At 38.6% G+C, this 24,890-nt stretch overlaps 1 protein-coding gene across 1 annotated transcript in view; it reads right to left on the bottom strand.

Annotated features, from left to right (window-relative positions):
• SPAG17 (sperm associated antigen 17) overlaps nt 1–24,890 on the bottom strand; it is a 238,915-nt gene that overhangs the window by 151,469 nt on the left and 62,556 nt on the right. The window contains exons 4-7 of the mRNA XM_005542180.5: nt 17,997–18,128; nt 4,141–4,327; nt 1,991–2,185; nt 1,335–1,516 (exon numbers count right to left, since the gene is read on the bottom strand). Of these exons, the coding sequence (XP_005542237.3) occupies nt 1,335–1,516; nt 1,991–2,185; nt 4,141–4,327; nt 17,997–18,128 (696 nt within the window). The remainder of the gene's footprint in view (nt 1–1,334; nt 1,517–1,990; nt 2,186–4,140; nt 4,328–17,996; nt 18,129–24,890) is intronic.

Below are 24,890 nucleotides of genomic sequence, written 5' to 3'. Positions count from 1 at the left end.
TTTGTGTGTTTTTTTTTCTTTTCAGCTACCCACAGTTATTATGCAGATACCCATCCATCCGCCACACTCCACTTTGCCCAGCCTTTTTCAGAGCACTCACTTGATATTGTCTTTCCCTAGGACTTCGCTTTCATTTCAGCTCCATTAATGCTGAAATATATCGTCCTGCAGAGTATTCAACACTCCCAGGCCCCTGTTAGTTGGGATAAGGGGTCAACTAGAAAGAGACCTGAGACATTTTCTGTAACAGAGGGATGCCTGAATACTTTCCACAACATCTTCCGTAAGTAGTCACTTGACCTTCCGTTTTGTTAAAAAGCCGTCATGCATCTGTCATTCACTACATTTCCAATCATTCCATTTTTTCTTTGTCTGAATTAGTAGGAAACTTAAGAGTTTGTTTCACATAACCGAGCCCCTAGATATGTGGGTCCTTGACCACTGCTTCTCTGTTTCACAGTTTTAGTCTTGCCTCTCTGCAAACTCCTCAATAGCAGGGGCCAGGAAACCCCACTCTTGGGAAATGCCTGATAACTACAGGGCCAAGATCAAGTCATCCTATTAGGATAGACCTTCTAGGCCAAATATATTAAAAGTAAGATTTTGGGGCCAGGCACAGTGGCTCACACCTGTAATCCTAGCACTTTGGGACGCCGAGGCCGGAGGATCACCTGAGGTCAGGAGTTTGAGGCCAGCTTGGCCAACATGGTGAAACCCTGTCTCTACTAAAAATACAAACATTAGCTGGGCATGGTGGCATATGCCTGTAGTCCCAGCTACATGGGAGGCTGAGGCAGGAGAATCACTTGAACCCAGGAAGCAGAGGTTGCAGTGATATCACACCACTGCACTCCAGCCTGGGTGACAGTGCAAGACTCTGTCTCAAAAAAAAAAAAAAAAAAAATTGGGGGGAATAAAAGCGAGGGTTTAGAAAAGCAATGTATGGAACTGAAACATAAAAAGTCAGACACATAATTCAACAAACTATAAAATTTACTATTTTAAAATTAATATATATGAAAATTCTAATACTGCCTAGAACATTGTTGAGTTATAAAACAAAGCCATGTGTCACCAAATAAAAGAATCACCATCCTTTTGATCATCATTACTACATCTTATTATTTGCTGTTAATTCACACACTAAAAGCTAATGAATCAGACTATAACCATCATTGAGCATTCAATATTATCATTATCCTGATGATAAAAGAACCTAGCTCAATGCCTTATAATCAGCGCTCAGTAACTATCTATGTCATGAATAAACGGAGCAAATAGAACCATTGTGTCACATATTAAAACCATGCATTCTCAGTAATGTGTGTACTAACCATTATCTCGCCATCTGACCAGTCAGAAGGAAAATCAGCTGCTTTGACCATGTATTCAAGTCTAGCAACATCAAAGAGATTTGTTTCAGGTTTCTCATTATTCAGGATTGGTTCCAAGTACTTCCAGAAAGTTTTAAGCTCTTTTATGGCATTTTCTTTCTTCAATTTTTCTGCTTCTAGATCTAATAATAGCAACATGTTTATATTATAAAATAAGAGTGTTAAATGTTTTCCCACTTTAAGTGGACATGGTGATGGACATGCAAGATATCTGTACAGTACCAGAAAATGTAAATAAAGGAATGTAATTTTGATGAATTTTTGAAGTTGGAGTATACAATTATTAAATCAGAGAACTTTACTTCTGAGATTCATATTAAATATGAGCTTATCTCATGCCTTCATTTTATAGTTGAGGCCCAGAAAGATTATGACTAGGTCACACATTTTGCGAGCTAAATGTGTTCAAGATTTCCATCACTCTTAGAGGACAATCTACATAGGACCAGTTTTTCTGTCAAATCACTATTTTAATCACCTTAGATTTAATAATGTACGAATTGTATGACTATGTTTTGGACAGAAAATTATACTTGTATTTTAAGGACAGTGGGTAATACTGAAGGACTCAATAAGTTGTGTAGCAGACTGCATACCTTCTGGCTGAAGAAGAACTTCCTGCTGCTGGTTAACTGCTGCCAGGTGTGACTGCAGAGGTTCATAATTCTCTGAAGATATTTTAATCACGCTGGTTATAGGAATGCCAAGCTCAGCCATAATTGCTAATAGCTGAGGATTGTTGAAGCCCACGACTATAATGTAATGTTGGGCACCATCATCTGGCTCATCGTCTGTTCAAAATACCATAAAGCAGAGCAGCCATCATTGTAAAAGAGAGCAGGTTGCACTCAGCCAGTTCAATGGCTATATACATTATGCATGCATTTATAATCCCTCTGGCTTGCCAAAAATGATCCAGTTGGCTGGAATGCAGTCATGTTGACTGTTTTTCATTATTGCTCTTCCAGTAAGAAGGCTGTGACTATTTTACAAAATATTAAATCACTTTTGCAAATGAGAAATAGGCGTACTAGAAGGACAAACCTATATAGGGTTTGTGGTCATGGAAAATGTGTGCTTGGGTTTTTGTTAAAGAGTTTAGCCTGTAACTTTTCTGGGTTCTAATCTCTTTTGAGCAACATCTGGCTTTACTCCTGAATTACAAATAGCTACAGCTTTGTAGTATTTTATAACTAGAGGTGTTTACAGGAGAGGGAAATATTGAATATGGACATGCTCCCTTAAAAAGTGTTGTATGCACTTAGGTCAATGGGTGTGAATCCGAGGATGGATTATGTAGTAACTATGTATTTATTGCATTAAAAATTTAAAATACATGGTGTGCACTTTCCTAACATTTTTTCTCCTTTATTTGGCCCTGGTTATACTGTTTTATGAATAGTAAAACATAAGTTTATTTTAGAATGTGACATTCTGGAGGGTGAGAATAATTGTTACACATTAATACTGATAGCACATGGTACACAAAAGCACTACATTCACAAAAGCCCATTAAGATCAATACACAAATAGTGCAACAGAGGCACAATTTTTCATTTTTAAGTAATGACTTTTCTTCTAGCACTAAACTAATCAATGTTGATGTTGCCCACGGACTTTATAATATCACTTCTTCCAAGTCTATTAGATTCAGAGCAGAGTTGCAGGAGGGGAGTCAACTGGCAAAGGATGGGAAAGCCCTCTGCTATCTCATTTAAATATGCAGATAACAACAGGTAGCTCATTTGTGTTCAAGGGAAGGCAGGAATGAATTACTTACAGCTGCCTAGGATGAATCATTTTTATATTAATAAACTAAAATGTAAGAAAAATTCTAGTGTCTCTATCTAGGTAGGGCAAAATGACTGTAGGGGAGTTAGGGTCAGGAAACTATGTGCTCTATGTGAGTCACCAAATTAACTGGTCTGATTTTATTACCACTGTGTTTCACTCATGACCATAATCACTTTTTATTTTGCTTTATAATTATGTCTGACTTTCCTATATGTGCACAAGATAGTAAGCTCCTTGGTGGCACAGTCAACTGGCTATCTCAGCATTTATTTGCACTGTGTAAATGTGGCCTAGCAAGACACATGCTTAATAAATATTTGTTTAAGAGAGCCAGGTGTAGTGGCTCTTGCTGGTAATCCCAGCACTTTAGGAGGCTGAGGAGGGAGAGTCACTTCAGGCCAGGTGTTCAAGACCACTCTGGGCAACATAAAGAGATCCTGTCTGTACAAAATAAATTAATAAGTAAAAAACTTGAGCATGGTCGTGTGCCTGTAGTCCCAACTACTGGGGAGGCTGAGATGGAAGGATGGCTTGAGCCTGGGAGTTTGAAGCTGTAGTAAGCCATGATTGTGCCACTGCACTCTAGCCTGGGGGACAGAGGAAGACCCCGTCTCAAGAAAAATTTGCTTACAGACACAAATGAATTGCAAATAGAAGTCTTTTTCTCTCAGGGTGTCATGGGAGTAAGTGATTTATGTTTCTAATGAGTGGAAAGGCTGGGAAAGACTAAGCATAGTTATTGGGATGACTGCTCCAATTGGATCACAGGTCGTGAGGCAGGAAAATTCTAGTGTCTCTACCTAGGGCAAAATGATTGCGAGGGAATTGGGGTCAGGAAACTATGCACTCTATGTGAGTCACCAAATTAACTGGTCTGATTTTATTACCACTGTGTTTCACTCATGGGAGCGAAACACGTGAAAGGCACCGCCAGCAACAGCGCCTTACTGACCTATGTAACGATTGGTGTCGTCGTCTTCTCCTCTCCGTTTTAACTGGGTGGTCTTTTTCACTGGTGCATTGGCCTCAGGCTGATCTTTTCCCTTTCCTTTGGCAGACTTGGCACTTGGAGCCTTTTTCTCCTTAGGAGATTTTGCTTTCCCTTTATCCTTTTCTAACTTAAGTTTGTCTTCTATTACCTGGAATGAGAGAACACTTTTTTCTCCAAATCAAACAGTGAGCAAGCAATGGCTTTTCTACCGCCAGGTGAATTAATTCTTCATCTCATTCAATCACTTGTATACTCTTTATTTTTTATGTATTCATTCTATAAGTCAGCTTAGTGGAGATTCCAGCTTAAGTTGTGACAAGGCACATTTATGTATGAGGACTGGAGGGGTGGGTGTCAGAAAGCTGGTTACACAGAGACTTCTGGGAGAGAATCAGTCCTACAGGAGAGCCAAGTGTGGCCTAAGAAGCCACCCCAGTGGTTGGAAGGTAGGGCAGGAAGATAATTCTGAGTATGTAATGGGGTCAGGAGTTTAGGTTTATCTTTTAGTCTAGCCCTGGAGAGCCTCTGTCTGAGTTTCAGAGAGAGTTGGGGTTGGTTATTTAAAAAAAAAAAAAAAACCAAGAATTAAAAATAAAAAGGAAAAGAGATATTTTGCTAAAATCTCCTTGATAAAGCATTTCATAGTACAAGTAATGTATTGACCAATTTTTTAAAAAAGATTGAAAGATTCTTTGGGAAACTTAACATTAACTCAGTATTTTTATTATAATCCTATGAAAGAATGTGCAGACATAACCAATGGTTGCTATTTGATGCCTTCAAAGATGGGGTCAGAATAAAACATCAGTTGGCAACACGGATTCCTTCCATGATGCTCTGGGGCATGCTTAGATTGGCATGTGCCATGTAAAGATTAATTCTGCCCCAACACCCCACTTTTCTTTCTTTCCAAACAGTTGCCAAAAATGTTGTGCAGTACTTCATAATGTAATTACACTTTCAATTCATATGTTTATTAATACGAATTAGTTGTACTCATTGAAATGTTGTGGCAGTACTGGATCATAAGGTGGCCCTGCAGAAGACTTGGAATATGTTTATATTGCCATTATTATCCCTACTTAACAAAATTAAAACAAAACTAATTACGTTATTGCAATGTCTTGGACTCTAATATCTACCTGAGGCCACAAAATCCAAATTTGAAAAACTCTATGACATTAGAGATGGGGACAGAAGATATGCTGCTTTGACACCCAGCTAACAGAATGTGACACAGAAGGGGAGAGGAGCATTTCCCCTACTCCATGTGGCTTCTGGATGTTAAGGGCTCCAGAGGGCCCAGTTTAGCTTTGGCATCCAGTGGTGCCCATGGGTTCTAGCACCCATGGCTCTAGTGGTGATGAAACTGCCACAATCTGTACTTGCTACTAAGCAGAAGGGGACATCATCAGCAGGGTCTTCAAGTGTCACTCACAGCCTGGGGTGGGAGCAGGTACAGACTGTGAAACGGTCTTAACCATTTCTAGAAAGTGAAGAGAAATCCAACGTGGCTAGAACATACATAAGTGGTAAAATTAACTCCCTAGAAGAGCTAGGGTCAAAGAAGAAAAGATATCCCTGGAGTGGAAGTGGAGGTCGGGGGGAACCGCTCCATGCCAGACCGAAAAAGGGGATTGGAAGGAAAGGAGGGCATTGCCAAAGTCAAGCTTGCCAGACTTTACACACATCTCCCTTAGTCGATTCCCAATGACACAAATGTGGTAATCTTAACAATAGAACTTCATTGAGAACAGAAGTTCTGAAAATGTATGGGATGTTGGTATTCATCTACTCATTCATTCATTCAGTGAATATTTTTATGAGCTTCAATTTCTGTCCCAGGCTTCCTCAGCAGCAGAGGGAAACATCAGTGGAGGCTGGAGGTATCATTCACAACACTGGGTAGAGGCAGCAACGAGAGCACAGGTAAGGTACAGAGGAATGAAAGGGTCCTAGCATTTCTCTCTGCACCAGGTATAAATCGGTGCCTAAAATGGGGCTGGGCTCTGCCCCTTGAGCTCACAGCCTACGGGGAAAGAAAGAGAAAAAGCAATACAAACAAACAGATAAAAATGTAACTATAAATTTTAATGACTGCTATGAAGAATAAAACCCACTGTAGTTATAGAAACACAATTGAGAACACTTTCATAAGTAGGTGATGAATGACTCTCTGTGGAAGTGACATTTGAGCAAAGACCTCAAAGACAAGAGTCATACACATAAGAAGCAGGGAAAATGGTGTGTGTGTGTGTGTGTGTGTGTGTGTGTGTGTGTGTGTGTGTGTGAAGGCCCTAAGGCATAAGAAGTCAGGCGTGTTCAAAGAACTGAAAGGAGATGAGCCCAGCAGGGAAATTAGCAGTGGAGGTGCAGTGTAGCCCAAGATAAGGTGTGCGAGGCAAGGCATGGGCCAGGCCATCCAGGGCTTTCAAGGTAGAGATAACAAGTTTATGTCTTAACTAAAAGGCAATGGCAAGATTTTAAAGGGTTTTAAGTAGATGAGCTCTATGATTTTGCAAGACTGGAAACCAGAAGACTCAGGAAACTCTCACAATAGTCCAGATAAAACCCAATAGTGACTCAGATTAAAGTGTTGGCAGAGTGAAGAAAAATAGATAGAGATGTATTTTGGGTATTGAAACTTCATGGGTTGAAAGATTAGATATGAAGTCTGAATAAGGAGGTACATTAAGATAATGCTGTGGATTTTAGTTTGAGAAACTAGGTGGTTGATGGTGTCATTTAAACAGAGATACAGAAGACTAGGGTGATAAATGGTTTTACTTAAGGTGGACAGAATATTAACAGTGTTATGTCAACTTTGAGATGGCTCTTGAGAGGTCAAGAAGGTAATTCAATACACACATTCTCTCCCCAGAAGAGAAATTTGGCTACAGTTACAATTTCAGGTGTGCATAACATACAGATAGTAGTTAATTGCATGGGAAGAGATGAATCACCGTGGGTGAGGGTTCTTGAGAAATATGAGAATTGAGTGTGAGATCATGCTAGGGACTCCATGCTTACCAATGGGTATAGGGAGAGATGCTAGCAAAAAGAGATAGAGAAGTGGCTAAAAAGGTAGGAAAAAATATATAGTGTGAAGCTAGAGAACTAAGAAACCAAAAAGAGCAAAAAGACAAGAATTGGCAGTTGTAGGTAACATTAAGAGCAATTATGGTGGAGTGTGGAGGTGGGAAATAGGAGGGCAGTATCAATAGAGAAATCACTTTTATGGACAACTGTTTCTGGAAGTTTGGTTGTGAGGCAGAACCAGAGCTCTGAGTTGTTCAGTGGGTGAGTGGACGCAAGGGGGGTATAAGGTCAAGGTATGTATATATGTAAAGTCAAGAGATGTTATGCTTGCAGGCTGATGGAATGATCCAGTAGAGAAGGAGACAGTGAAGATATGGGGCTGAGGAGACTAAAGTTCTCCAGGAGTCAACATGGGATAGGAACAAAGGAATATGTCAATGACTGGACCTTGACAGAAGGAGAGGGAATTTCTTAGTTTCATAACTAAGAACAACAAGAAGAGGATGGGTGCAAGAAACAGAGACATCTTGATGGTGTTGAGAAAACGTTTCAGTTTTTTCAAGTGAAGCATGAGGCAAAGTCATCAACTGAGAAAAGGCAGGAAAGAGGTAGGAGGTTTGAATAGGGAAGACGACATAAGAGTTATCTTATGTCAGAGAGTTGGGGAGCAAGCTTACTGAGGTAATATGGTAGGACTCTGCCAGTGGTGAGAACTTATTGAAAATGTTGAGATTGTTAATTTTAAATGAAATCAGTCTAATTGTGTGAATTTCTCCATTTATGTTTAGCTGCTCAGGAATGGAAATGAAAATGATGGATCACTGAGTTCATCCTGGGAGGAGTTTTGCAATATGATTGTGATGGAAGGAGAGAAGAGCCAGGGGAATCAGGAGTGAGCAGAGAAATGATAATATTGATTGGATCATGGAACCGAAGCCAAACAAATAGCAGGAGAAGACAATGAATAGAAAGTGTTGGGATCTATGGACTGGGATTTATAATGTGGTTGAAGAAATTATGTAGGAGGATATTAGATTATGAATAAGAGACAAGGACAGGAAATTTCCAAGGTTAGAGAACAGGAGATCTCAAGACTTTGGAGGTGATGAGGGCTTCAGCGATGACAAGGTTCAAGGGAGGCAATGGCTTAGATGGAGAGGAGGAAATGATCATTAGAGAACTAAGAGGCCAGTAAGAAGAGCATTCCTCAGTAATAAAAAACATCAAAAAAAAAAAGAAGAAGAGGACAAAGAGGAAGAAGAAGAAGAAGAAGAAGAAGAAGAAGAAGAAGAAGGAAGAAGGAAGAAGGAAGAAGGAAGAAGAATCAGAGAGGCAGAGAATGCCAGTGTTAATTCAAAATTGTCCAGGACAGAGATTTCCTGATAGACGGATAGGAAGATCTGGGTAACCTGGGAGTTACAGCCATGTGGTCAGGGGGCTGCATCAGGCCATTAGGACTGTAAACCATTAAACTAACTCCCCTAGTTAAGACTTGAGGTACTACATAACTTTCTGACAGTTTGTCTTCCTATGTACAATTTGTCTACAGGGAGAAAACTTTCAGTTAATGCTGAGGGGTCTGTCCCATAAAACTGACAGTAATATTTACAGTAGCAAATTAGCAAGTGGCTATTCTAATCATGGCTGTCATTGTCACTATTACTATCATCCTTATCATTATCACTAATATTACATTTCTATTTGTTACATTCTTACTATAGTCCAAATATTCTATCTTGTCAAGTCCTCACAATAACTACAATAGGTAGAGCATCATTTTCATTTTACAGAGGAGAAAACTGAGTCTTAGTGAGGGCAATTAGTTGTTCAAGCTCAAAGCCAGTATGTGGCAAAGCCAGGCCAGTCTGGGTCTATCACCCATGCTCTTTTTTAATGGGTTTGTAAGGCACAAGTCAGTGCCCCTGAGTGCAGTTGGCCTGGAAGCACTGGTAAGACTCATGCAGGGCTCTCTAACAGCCAAGCTTCGGGTCATGGCAAATTTACTAATTTGCAACACCCTGTGCAGCTTGTTGGTAGACAGCTGGTCCTGCTACAGAGAAGTTCCAACGTGGCCATCAAAACACACCAGAAAGTTTTACAACTGCAATTTTAAATACAATCTCAGAGTGATCTTTTGATCTAAAAAGATGAAACCATTTTAGGTTAAACTATTTTAAAGTTTACCTGGAAGAATAAACATTTATTCATTTATGTGTTCATTCATTCATTTAATCATTTCACAGTTACCCCTCCCCATCATGGATTAGACAGTAAGAGGCCCTCTGGCCCTCCAGGTTCTCCTAGGCAGGGTGTGAGAGCCTGTGCAGCCACATAAGTCTCATCCCTTTGAAGCCACTTTAGCAAAGACTGGAGTTCTAGAAGCTCATGAACTCTCTGGCCCTTTCTTCTCTTTGGTTCTTGGGATTCTGCAGAAAGGAGGGCTGACTACAACCAAATATTCAAAGGAAGTGATAAATTCCAGTAGCAGAGTATAGTTTCCAGATATCATCATCTTTAATTTGATCTCACAAGGCAACCTGTAAGATGGGTAATTTTATTCCCATTGTATAAATTAATACAGAGTTTGTCCTAAGACACACAACTGTGGTAGAGAGTGCTGGTCTGACTTCAAACCCTAAACTCATTTTATTTCCATGATACTCTTGTCTCAGTCTTTGATGCTCTCCTGATTTCTCCAAACCTGTCTGCCTCCCTCTACTCTCTCTTCCCAGGGGCTGAAGTACACTTGCTCGATGCCCTTTCCTTTCTCCAGAGCACTCCACCTGCCTCAGCCACTCGTCCTGCTCACTTCCCTTTCTCTCCCTGCTCACTTCTCCTTTCTCCCCTTTTTACCTCTGTATTCCTCTAGCGAGGCCAAACTTGGGAGACTGGAGAACAGTATATGTTAAACTAATTTCCATTAATATTAAAATTACCAATATTTACTTCCCTCACCTTTGCAAAAGTATTAAAAATGTTTCAAGTTTTTATAGATGAGTCTCACTTTTGCCCAGACTGGACTCAAACTCCTGGGCTCAAGAAATCCTTCTACCTCAGCCTCCCGAGTAGCTGGGACTACAGCTGCATGCCACCATGCCCAGCTAAAAGTATTTTTAAAGAGGACCCTTATAAATCCTGATTTACTTCTGTAAATAACTTTTTCTTATAAAAATTATTACTAAAAATTTGGAAAAAATATAAAGAGCTTAAAAAGCCACCATAATTCTACCACTTGGGGAAGATGAGTAAAGAAGATGTGCAATGCATTCTTTCAAATTAATTTTCTGCATCATTTTTACATAACTGTTATTGTTCTCTCTGTATAACTTGGTGTCCTGCATTCTTCCATTTAACAGTGATATATCTTCAATTGGTAGAGTATGTATTACTATGTAAAGAATTTCCTGGGTAAAGAAAGGATTCTCTGGTGCAGAGAAAATATATGCAGACAATACAAGCGAATGGAAGTACCCAGGTCTTCCTGGGTTCTGGATCCAGGTCGAGATGTCCTTGGTGGATTTTTGAACATGTTCTTTACCCTACCCAGTGCCTTCTGCTCTCCCCCATGGCTGACCATAACGGTGGTCTACCTGTTCCTCTCCTGGATTCAGTCTATCCCTCACTCCTCCCACCCTCCATACTGAAGTTGAACCAGGACAGTCTCTTTGTCCCTCTAATTCTGGACAATGATTGGCTGGTTGGTCCCTAGGATTCTACCTTGGTTTCAAAGTGAAACATCCTTTTGTATCAAGCCCCAATCATAGCAAAATCATTTCCTATCTTTCATTTCCTTTTTCTCATATTCTAAGTAAACCCTTCTCACCTATGGGTTTATGTATTGAAATCTGGGAGTGGGAATGGAGTTAACCAGATCAGGCACATTCAGCAAAGCTGACCCCCTCAGTTATAAACTCAAGTTAGTTCATACAAACTCTTTCTCTGGCCTTTCTTGCTTCTGGATAACATGGCATGCATGTTCCCATACTATGGTCATTCACTCATAACTTTAAAAATTCAGAGGGAACTCTTGTCAATTCAGGGCAAAAATTTAGGAGGGGCATATTCAAAAAGTCCTTCTCTCCACCATGTTTGGGGAACACATGTTCCCCAGCATATGAAGAAGAGTCAAGTTTGCTACAGATTACTTTTTTTTGTTTTTTTAATGCAGTATGTACAGAAAACATCTAGATGACTCCTACTGTGAGAAGGCTTTGGACAGGTACAGAGATTTCTTAACCAGTTAAGTTACATAGCAGATGCGAGATTCTTGTCTCAGCAATAACCAGAAAAAGTGTTGGCATTTCACATATTCAATTGAATATCAAGTGACACCTACCTAGAACCCTTAATCTTAAGTTATTCTCACTTTCTAAAGGGAGAAATAAAAAAATAGGGCAACCTAGTTTTTGGATGCTTCAACATAATTTTAGATCATATTTTATTTCTAAATGACTTCTTGATGTCAAAATTCAATTATAACTAATAAGTATTCATTCTCCTAATTCCTTACAATGAAAGGAAGGTAAATGGTAAATGTCAGTGGAACTGATGATAAATAGCTATACTTCATCTTATTCTTTTTTTTTTTTTTTTTTTTTTTTTGAGACAGAGTCTCTTTCTGTTGCCAGGCTGGAGTGCAGTGGCGTGATGTCAGCTCACTGCAACCTCCACCTCCCGGGTTCAAGCGATTCTCCTGACTAATGCAGGCTGGGCACGCTAGCTCACACCTGCAATTCCAGAACTTTGGGAGGCTGAGGTGGGTGGATCACCTGAGGTCAGGAGTTTCAGACCAGGTTGGCCAACATGGTGAAATCCCATCTTTACTAAAAAAAAAAAAATAATAAATAAAAAATAAATTAGCCGGGTGTGGTAGTGTATGCCTGTAATCCCAACTACTTGGGAGTCTGAGGTAGGAGAATCACTTGAACCTGGGAGGCAGAGGTTGCAGTGAGCTGAGATCATGCCACTGTACTCCAGCCTGGGCAACAGAATGAAAGTCTGTCTCAAAAAAAAAAATAATAATAATGCATATACATATTCATGTATAACCATGTTTCATATAAAATTTATAATAAGATCCTCAGAATAGTATTGTTGAGGATATAGATAAGAAAACATGCTTACAGAGTTTGTAACTAATTCACTCTATTATGTAGTTTATGAGAAACTGGGTTTTCTGAGTGTTCCTCTAGTTCTCTTTCAATATATCACTCTATCTCATAAACAATCTATTCTAGGGGACAAGAGACAGGCTTAAAAAAGGTATAAGATCACATAAATTTGAGGGACAGTAAGTTAACATTAAATAGAGTGGTTTTCACAAAACTCCTTCATCTTTAATTAGCTATTATGTTCTTAAATATCTTCAAGAGTTGTATCTAATACACAGTGATTTCCATGCTCATTTGACCAGGAGCCATTTTTTTTTCTTTTTTAAATGGAGAACTAGGTCTAAAAGGCCATAGGACTCACTTTGAATATACAAGATTATAGGAACATTTTTAAACATTAATCCAATTCAATAAATCTATGCTAAGAAAATTATCCAAAATATGGAGAATTCTATACTGCAAAGTACATGGTTTATTATGAAAAGATATTGAAATAACTTAAATGCTCAACGATAGAGAAATGGTTAAGAAAATTATGGTAGTCCATAAAATATTACAAAACCAATAATAATGATAGAATGGACACTGTGATAATGAGTAGAAATTATAATCTATCTTAACTGAAAAAGGGGGGGATTTTTACAATTATTACAGCTATGTAAAGAAGCAAATGCGCAGAAAGAAACAGAAAGAAAAATGCCAAAATCTTAACATCAATTATAATCGGGTTACACATTGTGAATGTTTTGCTTTTCTTTTTCTGTATTTTCCATGTAGTCTATGAAAGACTTTAGTACTAGATCAGCCAATGCTATCCTACCTTACCATGCAGAAGGACATTAGGAACAATCTCTGGATGTCCAGTTTTAAGAGATTCCCCCAGAGACTGAGCCATTTCTGGGTCGGGGGCAGGACTGGAAATTAAGTCAGGATTCCCTTTGGAATCAGTGGTTGGTTAGCTAAGGGCATTCCTCCTTGGTGAGTTTTGTTCCTTCCTTTGACCACTGTCCCCCTATTTAACCTGAGGATGCTGAATGCAGTGTAATTAGTGGAACCAGATGGTTGTGAGTAGACCACTGAGCACAGCCATTGGTCCTACAGGGAAATGTCTCTGGGCAGGCACTCCACTGATTTGTGAGCCAAGAGTGCCATTTCATAATTACTGAGACACACTTAGGAAGGATATGTACTGGGGTTTAGAGCATGGTCTTTGGAGTCTGACAGTTCTGGATTTGAATCCCAGCTCTTCTACTGAGAGTAGCTGTTTGGCCTTGGGAAAATTCCTTAACTTTTCATACCCTCAGTTTCCCCATCTGCAACCTGGGAATAATACTCTGTACTTCATAAAGTCATTTAAAAGATTAAATGATATAATGTGTGCAGAGGGCTTGGTACTGTGCCAAATAGTCAATAATGACAGGTAACTATAATTATTAGCTGCTGTAATCATAGCTCTTCCGTATTTTAAAGTACTACTGTATGTTAAAGATGTATGTTTCTTTGCATTTTTCCTGAAGTCTGTAAAAAGTTTTCATTAATTAAAAGCAAGCCAATTAGGAAAGGACTCCTCTATTTTATGGATAAGCCAGCTGGGGGGTCATTTATTTCTCCTGAACTGTTAGCTTTTGAAGCTCCTTAGATTCAACATCCCTTTTAGTGGGATCCTCATTTCGATAATCCACCCTCAAAGAATTCCATCCAGTTAGTGAGGCAAGTTATTCCTTTCCTGAAACCACACGGGTCCTTCTAAACCGAGTCCCTGCTCTTTCTCTGTTTGATTTCTTAAAATAGTTTCTGAAGATTTTAACCACAACTGAATCAAAACTAACCAGCCTGTAATTTCCTGGTATGTCCCTATGGCTTTTCTTTTAAAACAACACACACACACACACACACACACACACACACACACACACACACAAATGGCATTACATTGGCAGGTTTCCAGTGTTTCGGAGTTTGGACCGGAGGAAGCTGGAAGGTGTCTGTGAAAACTACTCTAATTTCTCTTTGTCTCTCTTTTGGAGGAGGCTCTGGGTTGCTTGGGGCTTCATCATGATGTATTATCAAATGTAGACACTTTTAATTTTGAATTGTTTTAAGAATAGTTTACCAGTGTTACAAAAAGTTTCCCTAGTTCTTTACCACCTATCTTCCTTCTCTTCAATTCTAGTACCTCAGGAAATAAGGCACTTTGTACCATGCATATGAGCTAGCAAAAGAACGAACTATTCTTTTACAAAAAAGATACGCTTTCTAAAAACATCTAAGGAAATATGGACGACTTATTTGAATTCATAAATTAAAAGCACAGTTGGAATATATTTGGATCTTCTCCCAAAACCTGTGCAAACATTCTGAGCTCAACACAAAGGAACCTAAGACTAGATTTTATTTGGCCAATTATTTAAATAGTTAATGACTTTTTGTATCGTAGCTTTTTTTCATTTCTTTTTATTATCAAGTGTTTTCTTTTAGTTGAATTATCAATATAAGGAAAATATTTGGGTTCAAAATTGTCTTGATTTTAAATGTGCTCATAATTAATATATAATACAAAAGTTGAAGTTAAAAGTTGAAGTTAATAAAATATAACTCAATGTAACTCACAAAAATGTGAGTAGATATATAATATTCAGATAATGACTAAATCAAAATGGATCAGAATGAAAACCAAACAATTTACTTTATAATTATAAGGAACATGATGAGAATATGTGTGTTCAGTATACTGCTTTTGTAAATGTTTCAGTGTTTGTTGAATTAATAAATTAGCAACATATAGAAATAAAAATGCAAAAGCAAATGTTGAGATAAGGATGTAAGAAAAATATATTTCTAAACAAAACACTTTTATTTAAGTTTTAAGATATAATAAAATCAAACTAATTTAGAATTATTGTGTGAGAAAGTCATATTCAGAAGTTCTAAAATGCTAAAATATGTTTATGGAAATACAATACATTTTCTTCATGATATTTATATTTGGAGTTCATCAACAAGGTATTTCCAAATAAATAAATGTTTTCAGATAGATTTAAGTTATTTGCAATTAGAGGCTGGCATTTGTATACCAGAAATTTACATGCTGAAGGTTTTAAAACTGTTCATTTTAGAAGTATCTTTCCTCGTATTTCTTATAATATGAATTACCCAGCAAGCTTTCTTGCAAAGCAGAAAGCAAAAGCAATGTTAACCATAGCCCAGACTAAAATGTTATTAAAAGCAATGAAGTTGAAAAGAATGATATTTCTTCACTGTATTTGGCAATTAAAACTATATTTATCTTTTTTTCAAAAGTTTTGATTGATTAAAACAGGATCAAATATATAGTGAAACACTAAAACGTTAGAACAGGTACCTAGTTATATTACTTATTTTTGCCCTCACTTTCACCTAAGATTTTCTATAATTTCTATTACAGATATTTTTCAAGCACTGATTCTTAAAAATACAATTTCAAAAATTAAACATAGAATATACAAAACACTCTTTGGGTTGTACAGATGTAAGCAATTAATTAACATTTGAAAGACAACATCTACATAGATATGTTGATGTTAAAAAGTTGGGGAGTCAGTCACTAACCTTGTAGAAATTTCAGAATCTCACTGTGGGTTCAGGAAAGATGAAAAGATATAGGTAAAGTCCTCTTTTCTTTTTTTCATATTCTAATCCACGGCATGGTGTCAGCTTTGCATACTTTCTGCTTGTTTCGTTTATTGCCAAACTCCTTGGCTGACCAGCATTGGCCTTGATGGTTTCAACTGACCTCTTAGGCAGTGTTGTTGAAATGAACATCAATGATATCATCCCACAAACAACTGCCTTCATCTCCCCTTTACCAGGAGTATTTTCCTGATTGTATTCCATTCCAACGTGTTTTCATCAATTTATTTAGCACTTACTCATACGGTTGTGACTCAGAGATTTGGGGTTGGTGCTTTGGGAACCCAAAATAATGGAGATGTCATATTAGATTATGTAATCATTGGCTCTTAATTGCTCAAAAGTTCTCTTACTGTATTAAATACTTAAAAGAAAATAAAAACTCTAAGGTTCATGCCCCAGTTACCCAGAACTCTCAAATTTTCAACAGATAAAGATTATTTCCATATCTTTAGAACCTCTTAATTGTATTATTAGAGCTCACATTTCAAAGAAATGCTGAGTAAAATAATGGTGCAAAAATATTTTTATATTGTTGCAAGCTTTAAAAACGTTTTCCAAGCTACTAGGATATTTTATTTGTTTTTACTTAAAATTTGTTAACTGAAACCTACAATCTACTCCTATAATAAACAATTAATGATGCAGTAAGTGGTAAACAAGTAAATTGCTGCTCTTTAGCGCACTATTTCTAAGTGCTGTGGGAAAGGGCAAAGCAAACAGAAACTGCAGAAATTTTTGCAAGAATTACAGTCTGCTTTTTATAATTCAGATTCCCGTATGGCATTGGAATTTAAACAGGCAAGAGATGTTTCTATACTAGTTTCAAATTTTCCAATTTTTCTTCTGCCAAGTCTTAATTACCCTGAGTACTTCTTAATGCACAACTCCCCCAACACGATGGAAAGAGTTTCACTAGATGGAAAACTATGTTATCAATTGTGGTAATATGAGTAGAATTTTTCTGGGCACAATATGTACCACCCTAAGAAGATGCTATATGGGAATTATCTCTAAAAAACATAAAGCCCTATATTGAAATAGAAGGTGGCATTATTATTATTTTTTACAATTATCTTGCTGAGAGGCCAATTCAAATAGGAAACCTAGGTTTTGGGGGTCTTGAAAAGGTGAAGAAGGCACTATTGGAACATTTTCACTTTTCTCTTTTTGCTTCTGTGAATTGATTTTGCCTTTTCCACTTAAGGCAAAAAGAAATGACTTCATATGCAAATCCATTTCATACATACACATGCAGACACAAACATTACATATGTACATACTGAAGCACTGGGCTTTCCAAACATAATTCAGCATGATTTGGAAAATAAGAAAAACATCTTATTTTGGGCTATGATGATAGCAAATGGATGTGAACCTGGTAGCAGTTTGCTAACAGCATTTTGAAATATTTTTCATATGCAAATATGAGTCTTTGGAAAACACACAGATTGATTTCTATAAGCAAATTAAACAAAAAATCCAGGTATGAAGAAATTATCAGATGTGTAATATAGAAGTAGAAGTGGTGGATTGTTGCTGAAATATTCAGATTATTATGAAGGTACCGATATGCCTATTATTTTAAAAGGCACATCTATAGAGTATCATATAAACTATCTTAAATAGTCAGACCTGAACTGTGAGGGTTCCCCGCAACTGTCCTTTTCATATTAGTTTTCCTGACTCCCTGTCTCTTCCCTGGGTCCCTTCTTGGCTACAACTTTATTATATAAATATACTGCCATAGAAACAATCTTGGGCACATGCTTTGAATATTGTAACCTTCATATTTTAGGGAACCGATTTTTAATGGGTTTATCATAACCCCTCCAGATCTTTGGACAGCCTTTTTCCTAAGAAGTTGAGGTGACAGCCAAATTTGCCAGGTAACACTTAATGGTAGGCTTAAGAAGAGAGGAAGTGCCCCTGGAGAAACCTGGCTCCATTTCATTCACCGTTTGCCCTCTTTAGAAAACCCACCAGATCGTACAGTACCTTCTTTTCATTTTCCCGTCGCTGTTGGTCCTTAAATTTAATCTGGAGAAGTTGAAATTTCAAGAGTTTCCCTATCAGTGGTAAGGTTAATTTCTCTCCGCTATCCATAATTGCTTTTGCTGCCATTAACACCTATAGAGAAACACAATTATGAGAAAAAGTGATGTTTTATAACCTTTGGCACAGTCTGTCAGTGATGAAAAGATGAAAGGAAATTTTATATTTTATATTATTTGCCATACTGGAAAGATACCTCATTGCTGGCTGAAAAAAAAGGGAAAAAATGCCTCAATGCTACAGAGAGGGGCATTTACCCTCTACTTTAAATAAATTGAATTGTCTGAATATCGACTTCTTTTTCCAATAAGGCAGAGTGCTTCCAACGATGGTGTTAAACTCAGACTCCAGGAAAAGGGTAGAGGAAAGACAGGCTGGCCTCCATTTTAGGATGACTGATAGGGTGATTCACGCTACAGAAAGTCTATTGTTGTTTGGCGTAGCCAGTAGTCCAATCTGTCAAACTTTGACTTATTAGGACATTATAAATTAAATAGAGTTTTATAATAGTGGAAATGACTATGTTAGCAGTCTTTTATTTCTTTGTAACTAAATTCAAATGAAAGATAAAAGCTGCTTGACACAAAGGCGCCATATGAATGTTGCTCCCCCCTGCAACTTAATGTTGATCATGTTGGTATGCAGCCTAATTGGGGTGAAATAAGGTTATTGAGTTTTCTTTGGGTGACGACAGCCACTAGGAACATACAGCTGTATTGTCCAGATGTGTGGCACTGACAGCCTGTTTTATGACTGTGTTTTTTACAGCTTGTTTCCCCTAAATTTCACACAACGCTCTAACATCTGGGCCGTTTTCCTTGGAGCCCTATAACCACTTTATTTACTGCAAAAAAAATAAAATCACGTAAAATATACCATAAAAAGTAGTTATGTGTTTCTCTTTATTCATGTTGTCTCCCTAATAAAGTTCACCTCTGCCTGAAGCACTGTCACAGAAGTAATCTAGTTGAAGTATTTTTTGACTTTTGTTTTTAAGCAAGCATCATATTTATTTATAACCTTGGGATGAATTAGGTGTTACTAAAATGTTCTGACATGTTGCTTTTCTCCCCCCTTGGAGTAATCACTCCTGGGGCACATATGGTGTCAATTTCAGGCCCTTGGTCTCAGACAATGACTGCGCATGCTGCATCTCACGGAGCTGTATCTTGTCTGAGCTCTTGGTCAGGGCTTTCCTGACCAGTCCAGTTCCTTTTGACTTGTTACTTTGCCAAGGGAAATAGCCGGAAGAAAGGGAGGTACCTATTTTCCTCTAACTGCAGAAGGCTCTATGGATTACCATGTGCCAAAATGTAACTGGACCTCTTAGAGACCACATTGGGGTTTCCCGCATTGCATCACAGAAGGGGAAAGCCAGAGAAAGATTCCTTTAAAGCTGCCTTTTCTAAAAACCAAAGGAACTAACCAAGTATCAGAAATCTTTGCATTTGTCTAAGTGAAGACTCTAGGAAATACGGTGCTTTGCTTTTTGTGGCAGCTCTGCTCCTGCTAACACGATTTAGGGAAAGGGACATGATGGCTGTGATTTCTGGGAGCAGAAAGATGTAGCAGTACACCTGCAGAACCTCACCATTTAACGATGACCAGATTCCACGTGGAAGGGGATCCTAAGGGTACGGCAGGTCAGGCGTTAACTGTAAAGTGAAAGCTGTCTGACTGGATCCAATCCCAAGAGTAGATGTCAATATTTGGTTTGCATTTTTCAATGCCAGCTAAATACTGTGCTGACAATCAGGCTCTGTGACATCTGATTCAAAACATTCAAACGTGGGTTTTTAAAGGTCATGGCAGTCTAGTGTTTCCCTCTAATACAAAGATAATGACAGCGCTGAAGGGAAGTCAACACTGAAAAGGGTTACCCCAGAGAGGCTGTGGAGTCTCTTTTCCTGATGACCTGTGAAAACAGGATATTCACCTACGTCTGGGGGGTTTGGGTGAAGCCTGCCTGGCGTCATGGCGATGGACGGGATGTCTCTGGAGGTGATTTGTTTAGGAGTCTGTGAATGTTACCTCACTGTGTTAAAATGTACTCAAAGCACAACGAAACATCCTGAGAGAAAAGTATTTTGCAGGCCATGATAGTTATTACTGGTTTGTCTAAAACTGTATGTGGAGTGCTGGTTTCAAACAAAAATCCAGCACAGCATCAAAGTCACGGTGAGGTCCTGCCCTGACATGGGGAGACAGGTGATGAGTGGCTTCACCAGTTTGCCAGGCACCCATGCTCTCATGACATACGGACACACACACAGAGAGAGAGAGCAGTGGTGGACAGGCAGCCTTGAGGAGTGCCCTGGGCGCCGTCCTCCTCCCGAACTGCCCTCAGGCCGCCCACATGGAGGCAGACTCGATGTGCCACACCCTGCAGAAAGGCACAGCCTGCCCCGGTACCATTAGGAATGGCAGAGGCCAGGCATGCTTGGCCTCCCCCAGGGTTGCTCTGAAAAGGCTTGACTCTCTAAATGCCACTTTCTTTCTGCGCATCCCCCAAAGGGAATGATATTGTGAATTACTGGAATAATTAATGAAAATGGAAGTCTATGCTGAACTCAAAATCTGAGACAACATTTTCATGGTATGTGGGTCCTTCTTAAAAGAGGTGGAAAAAGAAAAATGTTTACAAATTAATTTCCTTTCAAAATTCTTTCTTCTTATGCCCCATAATTCACAATGCTACCCATTCAGTAGCCAGTAGTTTGGTCTCAGATGAAAAACAAATGTTTCAGGAATCTTTGTTTGAAGGACAAGTTTTTGAGGGAAGAAAAATTAAAGAGACAGAATTTAAGAGGAAATGTACCTTTCCACATAACATCTCCAAAGGCTTCTCCTCCCTGACCTTAGTTGTATTAATTAAAATCATCATCAAATCTTCAACATTCTAGCACTGCGAAGATTATTTGCCCATCATCTATGTCAAAATATGTGTGTGTACCTGTGCACATGTGTGTGCACTATGGGATAAGCTAGCCAGGGCTATAGTTATTGGGGAGATGAGAGACATAAGAGAATGTGGGAGCAGTGAGTGGCAGTGCTTGAGGAGTAATTAGGCAAAAATCTAAGCTTCCAGAACTAGTCAGAAAAACAGTCCTAAATGGGTTAAAACCTTAGTGCTCTTTAAGCCAAAATGTCCAGTAAATGTGCTTGGCATGAATCAGGAACTCAAAAAAGCATGAGTCTTACGGGCCAATGAGACTTATTAAAATGGAGAAGACTGTTGCCAGGCAAAGCCTGTGTCTCCTGGACCTCTTCAGGTCAGCTCTCCAGGCAGAGAGGCCTGCCAGGACCGGAGAGAGGCACTACACTGAATGACCAAAGGTCACTCAGTTCCAGGAATGATTGGTGAAGGAGGAAATCAAGCTTCAAAGAGTGCAGCTGAGGCAGAAGCCATGTTTATGTTTTATTGCGTGAAGATATTTAAGGGGTCTAGATGCTTTTTCTCTGTTAGGGAGCTTGTAATTCTGTACACACTAAGAAGTAAAAATATTTCCTTTATCACTGACCTGGTTTAAAGACTTAACATCATATTTACTATCTAATGATTTGATCCTACAAAAATATACCAAATGAGCCAAATTATTTCCTTGCCTGAGGATCAGGTCCACCTACAGACACTAGTGTCCTCTCCCCTTCTAAGCATTCCTCCTCTCTCTAGAACCTCCCTACATTAGTAAGCACAAGCCCAATGCTTAGAATTGCCCTAGGCGCTCTCATGGAAACCAAATGTATGCATGCATGTATGTGTGTGTGCATACATATGTACATAGGCACACTTATACATATATGCATATATGTGCATACATAAGACAGATAAATAGAGAGAGAGAGAGAGAGACAGAGAAAGAGAATGGACTCCCATGAAGCCTGCTGTATGATTTCCCTTTTATGTTTACAAGAAGTCACATGAAGCAGTTTGAATCATTGCTTAACCTGCTGCATATTCGAGGTTGCATAAAGATTTGGATCTGGATTTCTCTTGCATAGAACAGGTTATGGGAGTGAGGTGGCAGAGGAAAGGGCAAGCTGTGGTTGTGTGAAGCAGAGGGAAGAGGGGTAGTAGAAGAGAGATGGTCTGGGAGAGCACTTTCCCTCCAGGAGCTCCAAATATCCACCAGTTTCCCTAAAAGAATCCTTTGGCTTCAGGGACTTTCTTGGAGGCCCATAGTGTTTATTGCAGTAACTGTAAAAATTCACAAAATATGACTTCATACTTAACCTATTTTGGGGAGGTGAATGACTTAGGATTGCTTTGGATATATAAAGTCCTCAGCAAACAGAAGCAGAATCCATCAGCTAGAGCTTGACTCAGTTCAGACTAGCACAGGGCTGGGCAAACAGGTTTTCAGCACACATCCTTTTGGGTAGCTCATTTCTCTAACATATGATTGATTAAATAAAGTAAGAGTATAATAGTTCTTATCACGGTAAAAAGTATATACACATATATGTATATTCAAACACAAACGGGATTATGTTATTCACATTAAGTGCTTTGTGGTTTGTGTTTTTACATAAAAACACATCCAGGACAGCTTTCTGTGCTGATATGTTTTGCTTATGTATATGGTTTTTAATAAATAGTATAGCCGCCTATTGTGTGGGTGTTTGCTCATTTATTTAACTAGTTCCCCATTGATAGACATTTAAACAATTTCAGTTTTCCTTGTTTTCTATGAAGTGCGTGTGTGTTTTTGTTAGTGGCATTTTTGTTCCCACCAAAACTGTATGAAAGGGTCCATTCCCCCACTTCCCATATAAACAATGAGTATTCTCCAACTCTTATTTGTTGATATTAGTGCTAATAGTTTCTCTGTGATGATGAAAATATTCTTTATCTGTAATGTACAATATGGTAGACGCTAAACCACATGTGACTATTGAGTACTGTAATATTGCTAATGAGATTAAAAAAACAAATTTTAAATTTTGTTTTTAATTGATTACAATTAAAATTAAAGTGTAAATAGCCACAAGTGGCTAGTGGCTATTGTTTTGGTCAGAGAAGGTCTATACGATAGGGAAAAGTGAAATATGGTATTTCATTTAAAATAATATTCATTTAATCATCCCATGACTCTGTCCCTCTTATTTGATTCCCAAACTGAAAGGAATGATACCTTTTCAGCACCATCCTTGGCAAATTTTATTAATGCAGGAGATGCTTACATACACGTATTGAATAACAATGGCGTACTCAGATTTACACAGTGCTAAAGGTGAAGAGTAAGGAAAATCTATGGCTTCCAAGCTAACATACTGCTTGCGGCCACACAAGAAATTTGTCTTTGTTTGGATTTAGATAAACAGGGCTGGTATGGGGCAAGAATAGGAAGAATACAGAATTTGCTTCTGGTTCCTTTCTGTTACCTTTTTAAATCTCTCTGTTACACCCCTCCCACTTCTAGCTACCAGATATGCCTTTTTGCTTTCTAAATCCTTCCTGCCATGAAAATAGAAAACATTTAACTTGGTAGCTCACTTTGAATAAAGTTTATTTATACCAGTGGATTAGCTATGTTTTGAGATTTTTATTTATTATAGAATGAAAGGGACTAGTGACTGATGAAGTAATTTTGAGCAATAAGTAACAGGTGTGGCAGTTTAGAATTTAGGGGTAGGAGGTAATCTGGAAATTTGAAATGCCTAAGTCTGGCTCCGGGTAAACACAGTTTCAGCGTTTGTGGTGCTTGTAGGCCAAGGGTGAGAGCGGCACCCTGGGCTTCCCTGCCTGGAGTTGCTGTTATACTCCAGGCCTGGGTTACTCAGGGGAAAGGCTCTGAAGGGAAAATGGAACTTCCCCTCCAGCCAGGGTCAGAGGAAGATAAGCACCAGAGAGGGTGGGTGGATGACTGGGGCTGAACAAAGGGGAGGCAGCAACTCTGTATTGTGGGAGAGGAGTAAAGGCAAAATAAACCAGCTCTGGCAAGTAAGATCTGGGACCTACCTGTGTGTGCCTGTGTACGATGTGTGTGGGCATGCAGTGTGTGACTTTTGTGATGTATCAGCGGGTCCCATCCCCTGGTTAGGACCAGTTCCTAAACTGTCCATGGCCTGTTAGGAACTGGGTCACATTGCAGGAGGTGAGTGGCAGGTAAGGGAGCATTACCGCCTGAGCTCTGCCTCCTGTCAGATCAGTGGTGACATTAGATTCTCATGGGAGTGTGGACCCTATTGTGAACTGTGCGTGAGGGATCTAGTTATGTGCTCCTGATGAGAATCTAATGCCTAATGTTCGGAAGTGGAACAGTTTCATCATGAAATCTTCCTGCTCCCCACTCTGTGAAAAAATTGCCTTCCACAAAACCAGCCCCTGGTGCCAAAAATGTTGGGGACCGCTGGTATACATGAGTGCATGCCCATGTGTGCACAAAATATGTGTGTTTGCATAGCTGCCTTTGGGGTTTATTCAGATTATTAAAATACACTCAATATATTAAAAACACTGTCAAAACTGATTTGCACCTATTGAAGAATTGATAAAAACAGAAAAAGATTATGAATGTTTTTGATTGGCATTTTAAAAAGAATACTGATGACTATTTACCATTTCTATCTAATTATCCTGCAGAATACAAGGGGCTATGTTTATTATTAAATATGTCATATTAAATACATACAATTTATTCATCATAGTAAGCTATGTTGCCATATATTCTATCTTTAAAGTTTACTGCTTAGGTAGTATGATTGTTTGCTTATGCATTCTGCTTTTATCTTACATCTTGTTATGTTTGCTTATATCATTAGAAAGTCAGAGGAACTATTGCCCCAATGTGTGTCTTTGAGTGGTCTGTGTGTGTGTGTGTGTGTGTGTGTTTA

Source organism: Macaca fascicularis, chromosome 1 (assembly GCF_037993035.2).
Source record: "Macaca fascicularis isolate 582-1 chromosome 1, T2T-MFA8v1.1".
NCBI classification, from domain to species: Eukaryota; Metazoa; Chordata; class Mammalia; order Primates; family Cercopithecidae; genus Macaca; species Macaca fascicularis.
This window is presented reverse-complemented; position numbering and strand designations above follow the sequence as displayed.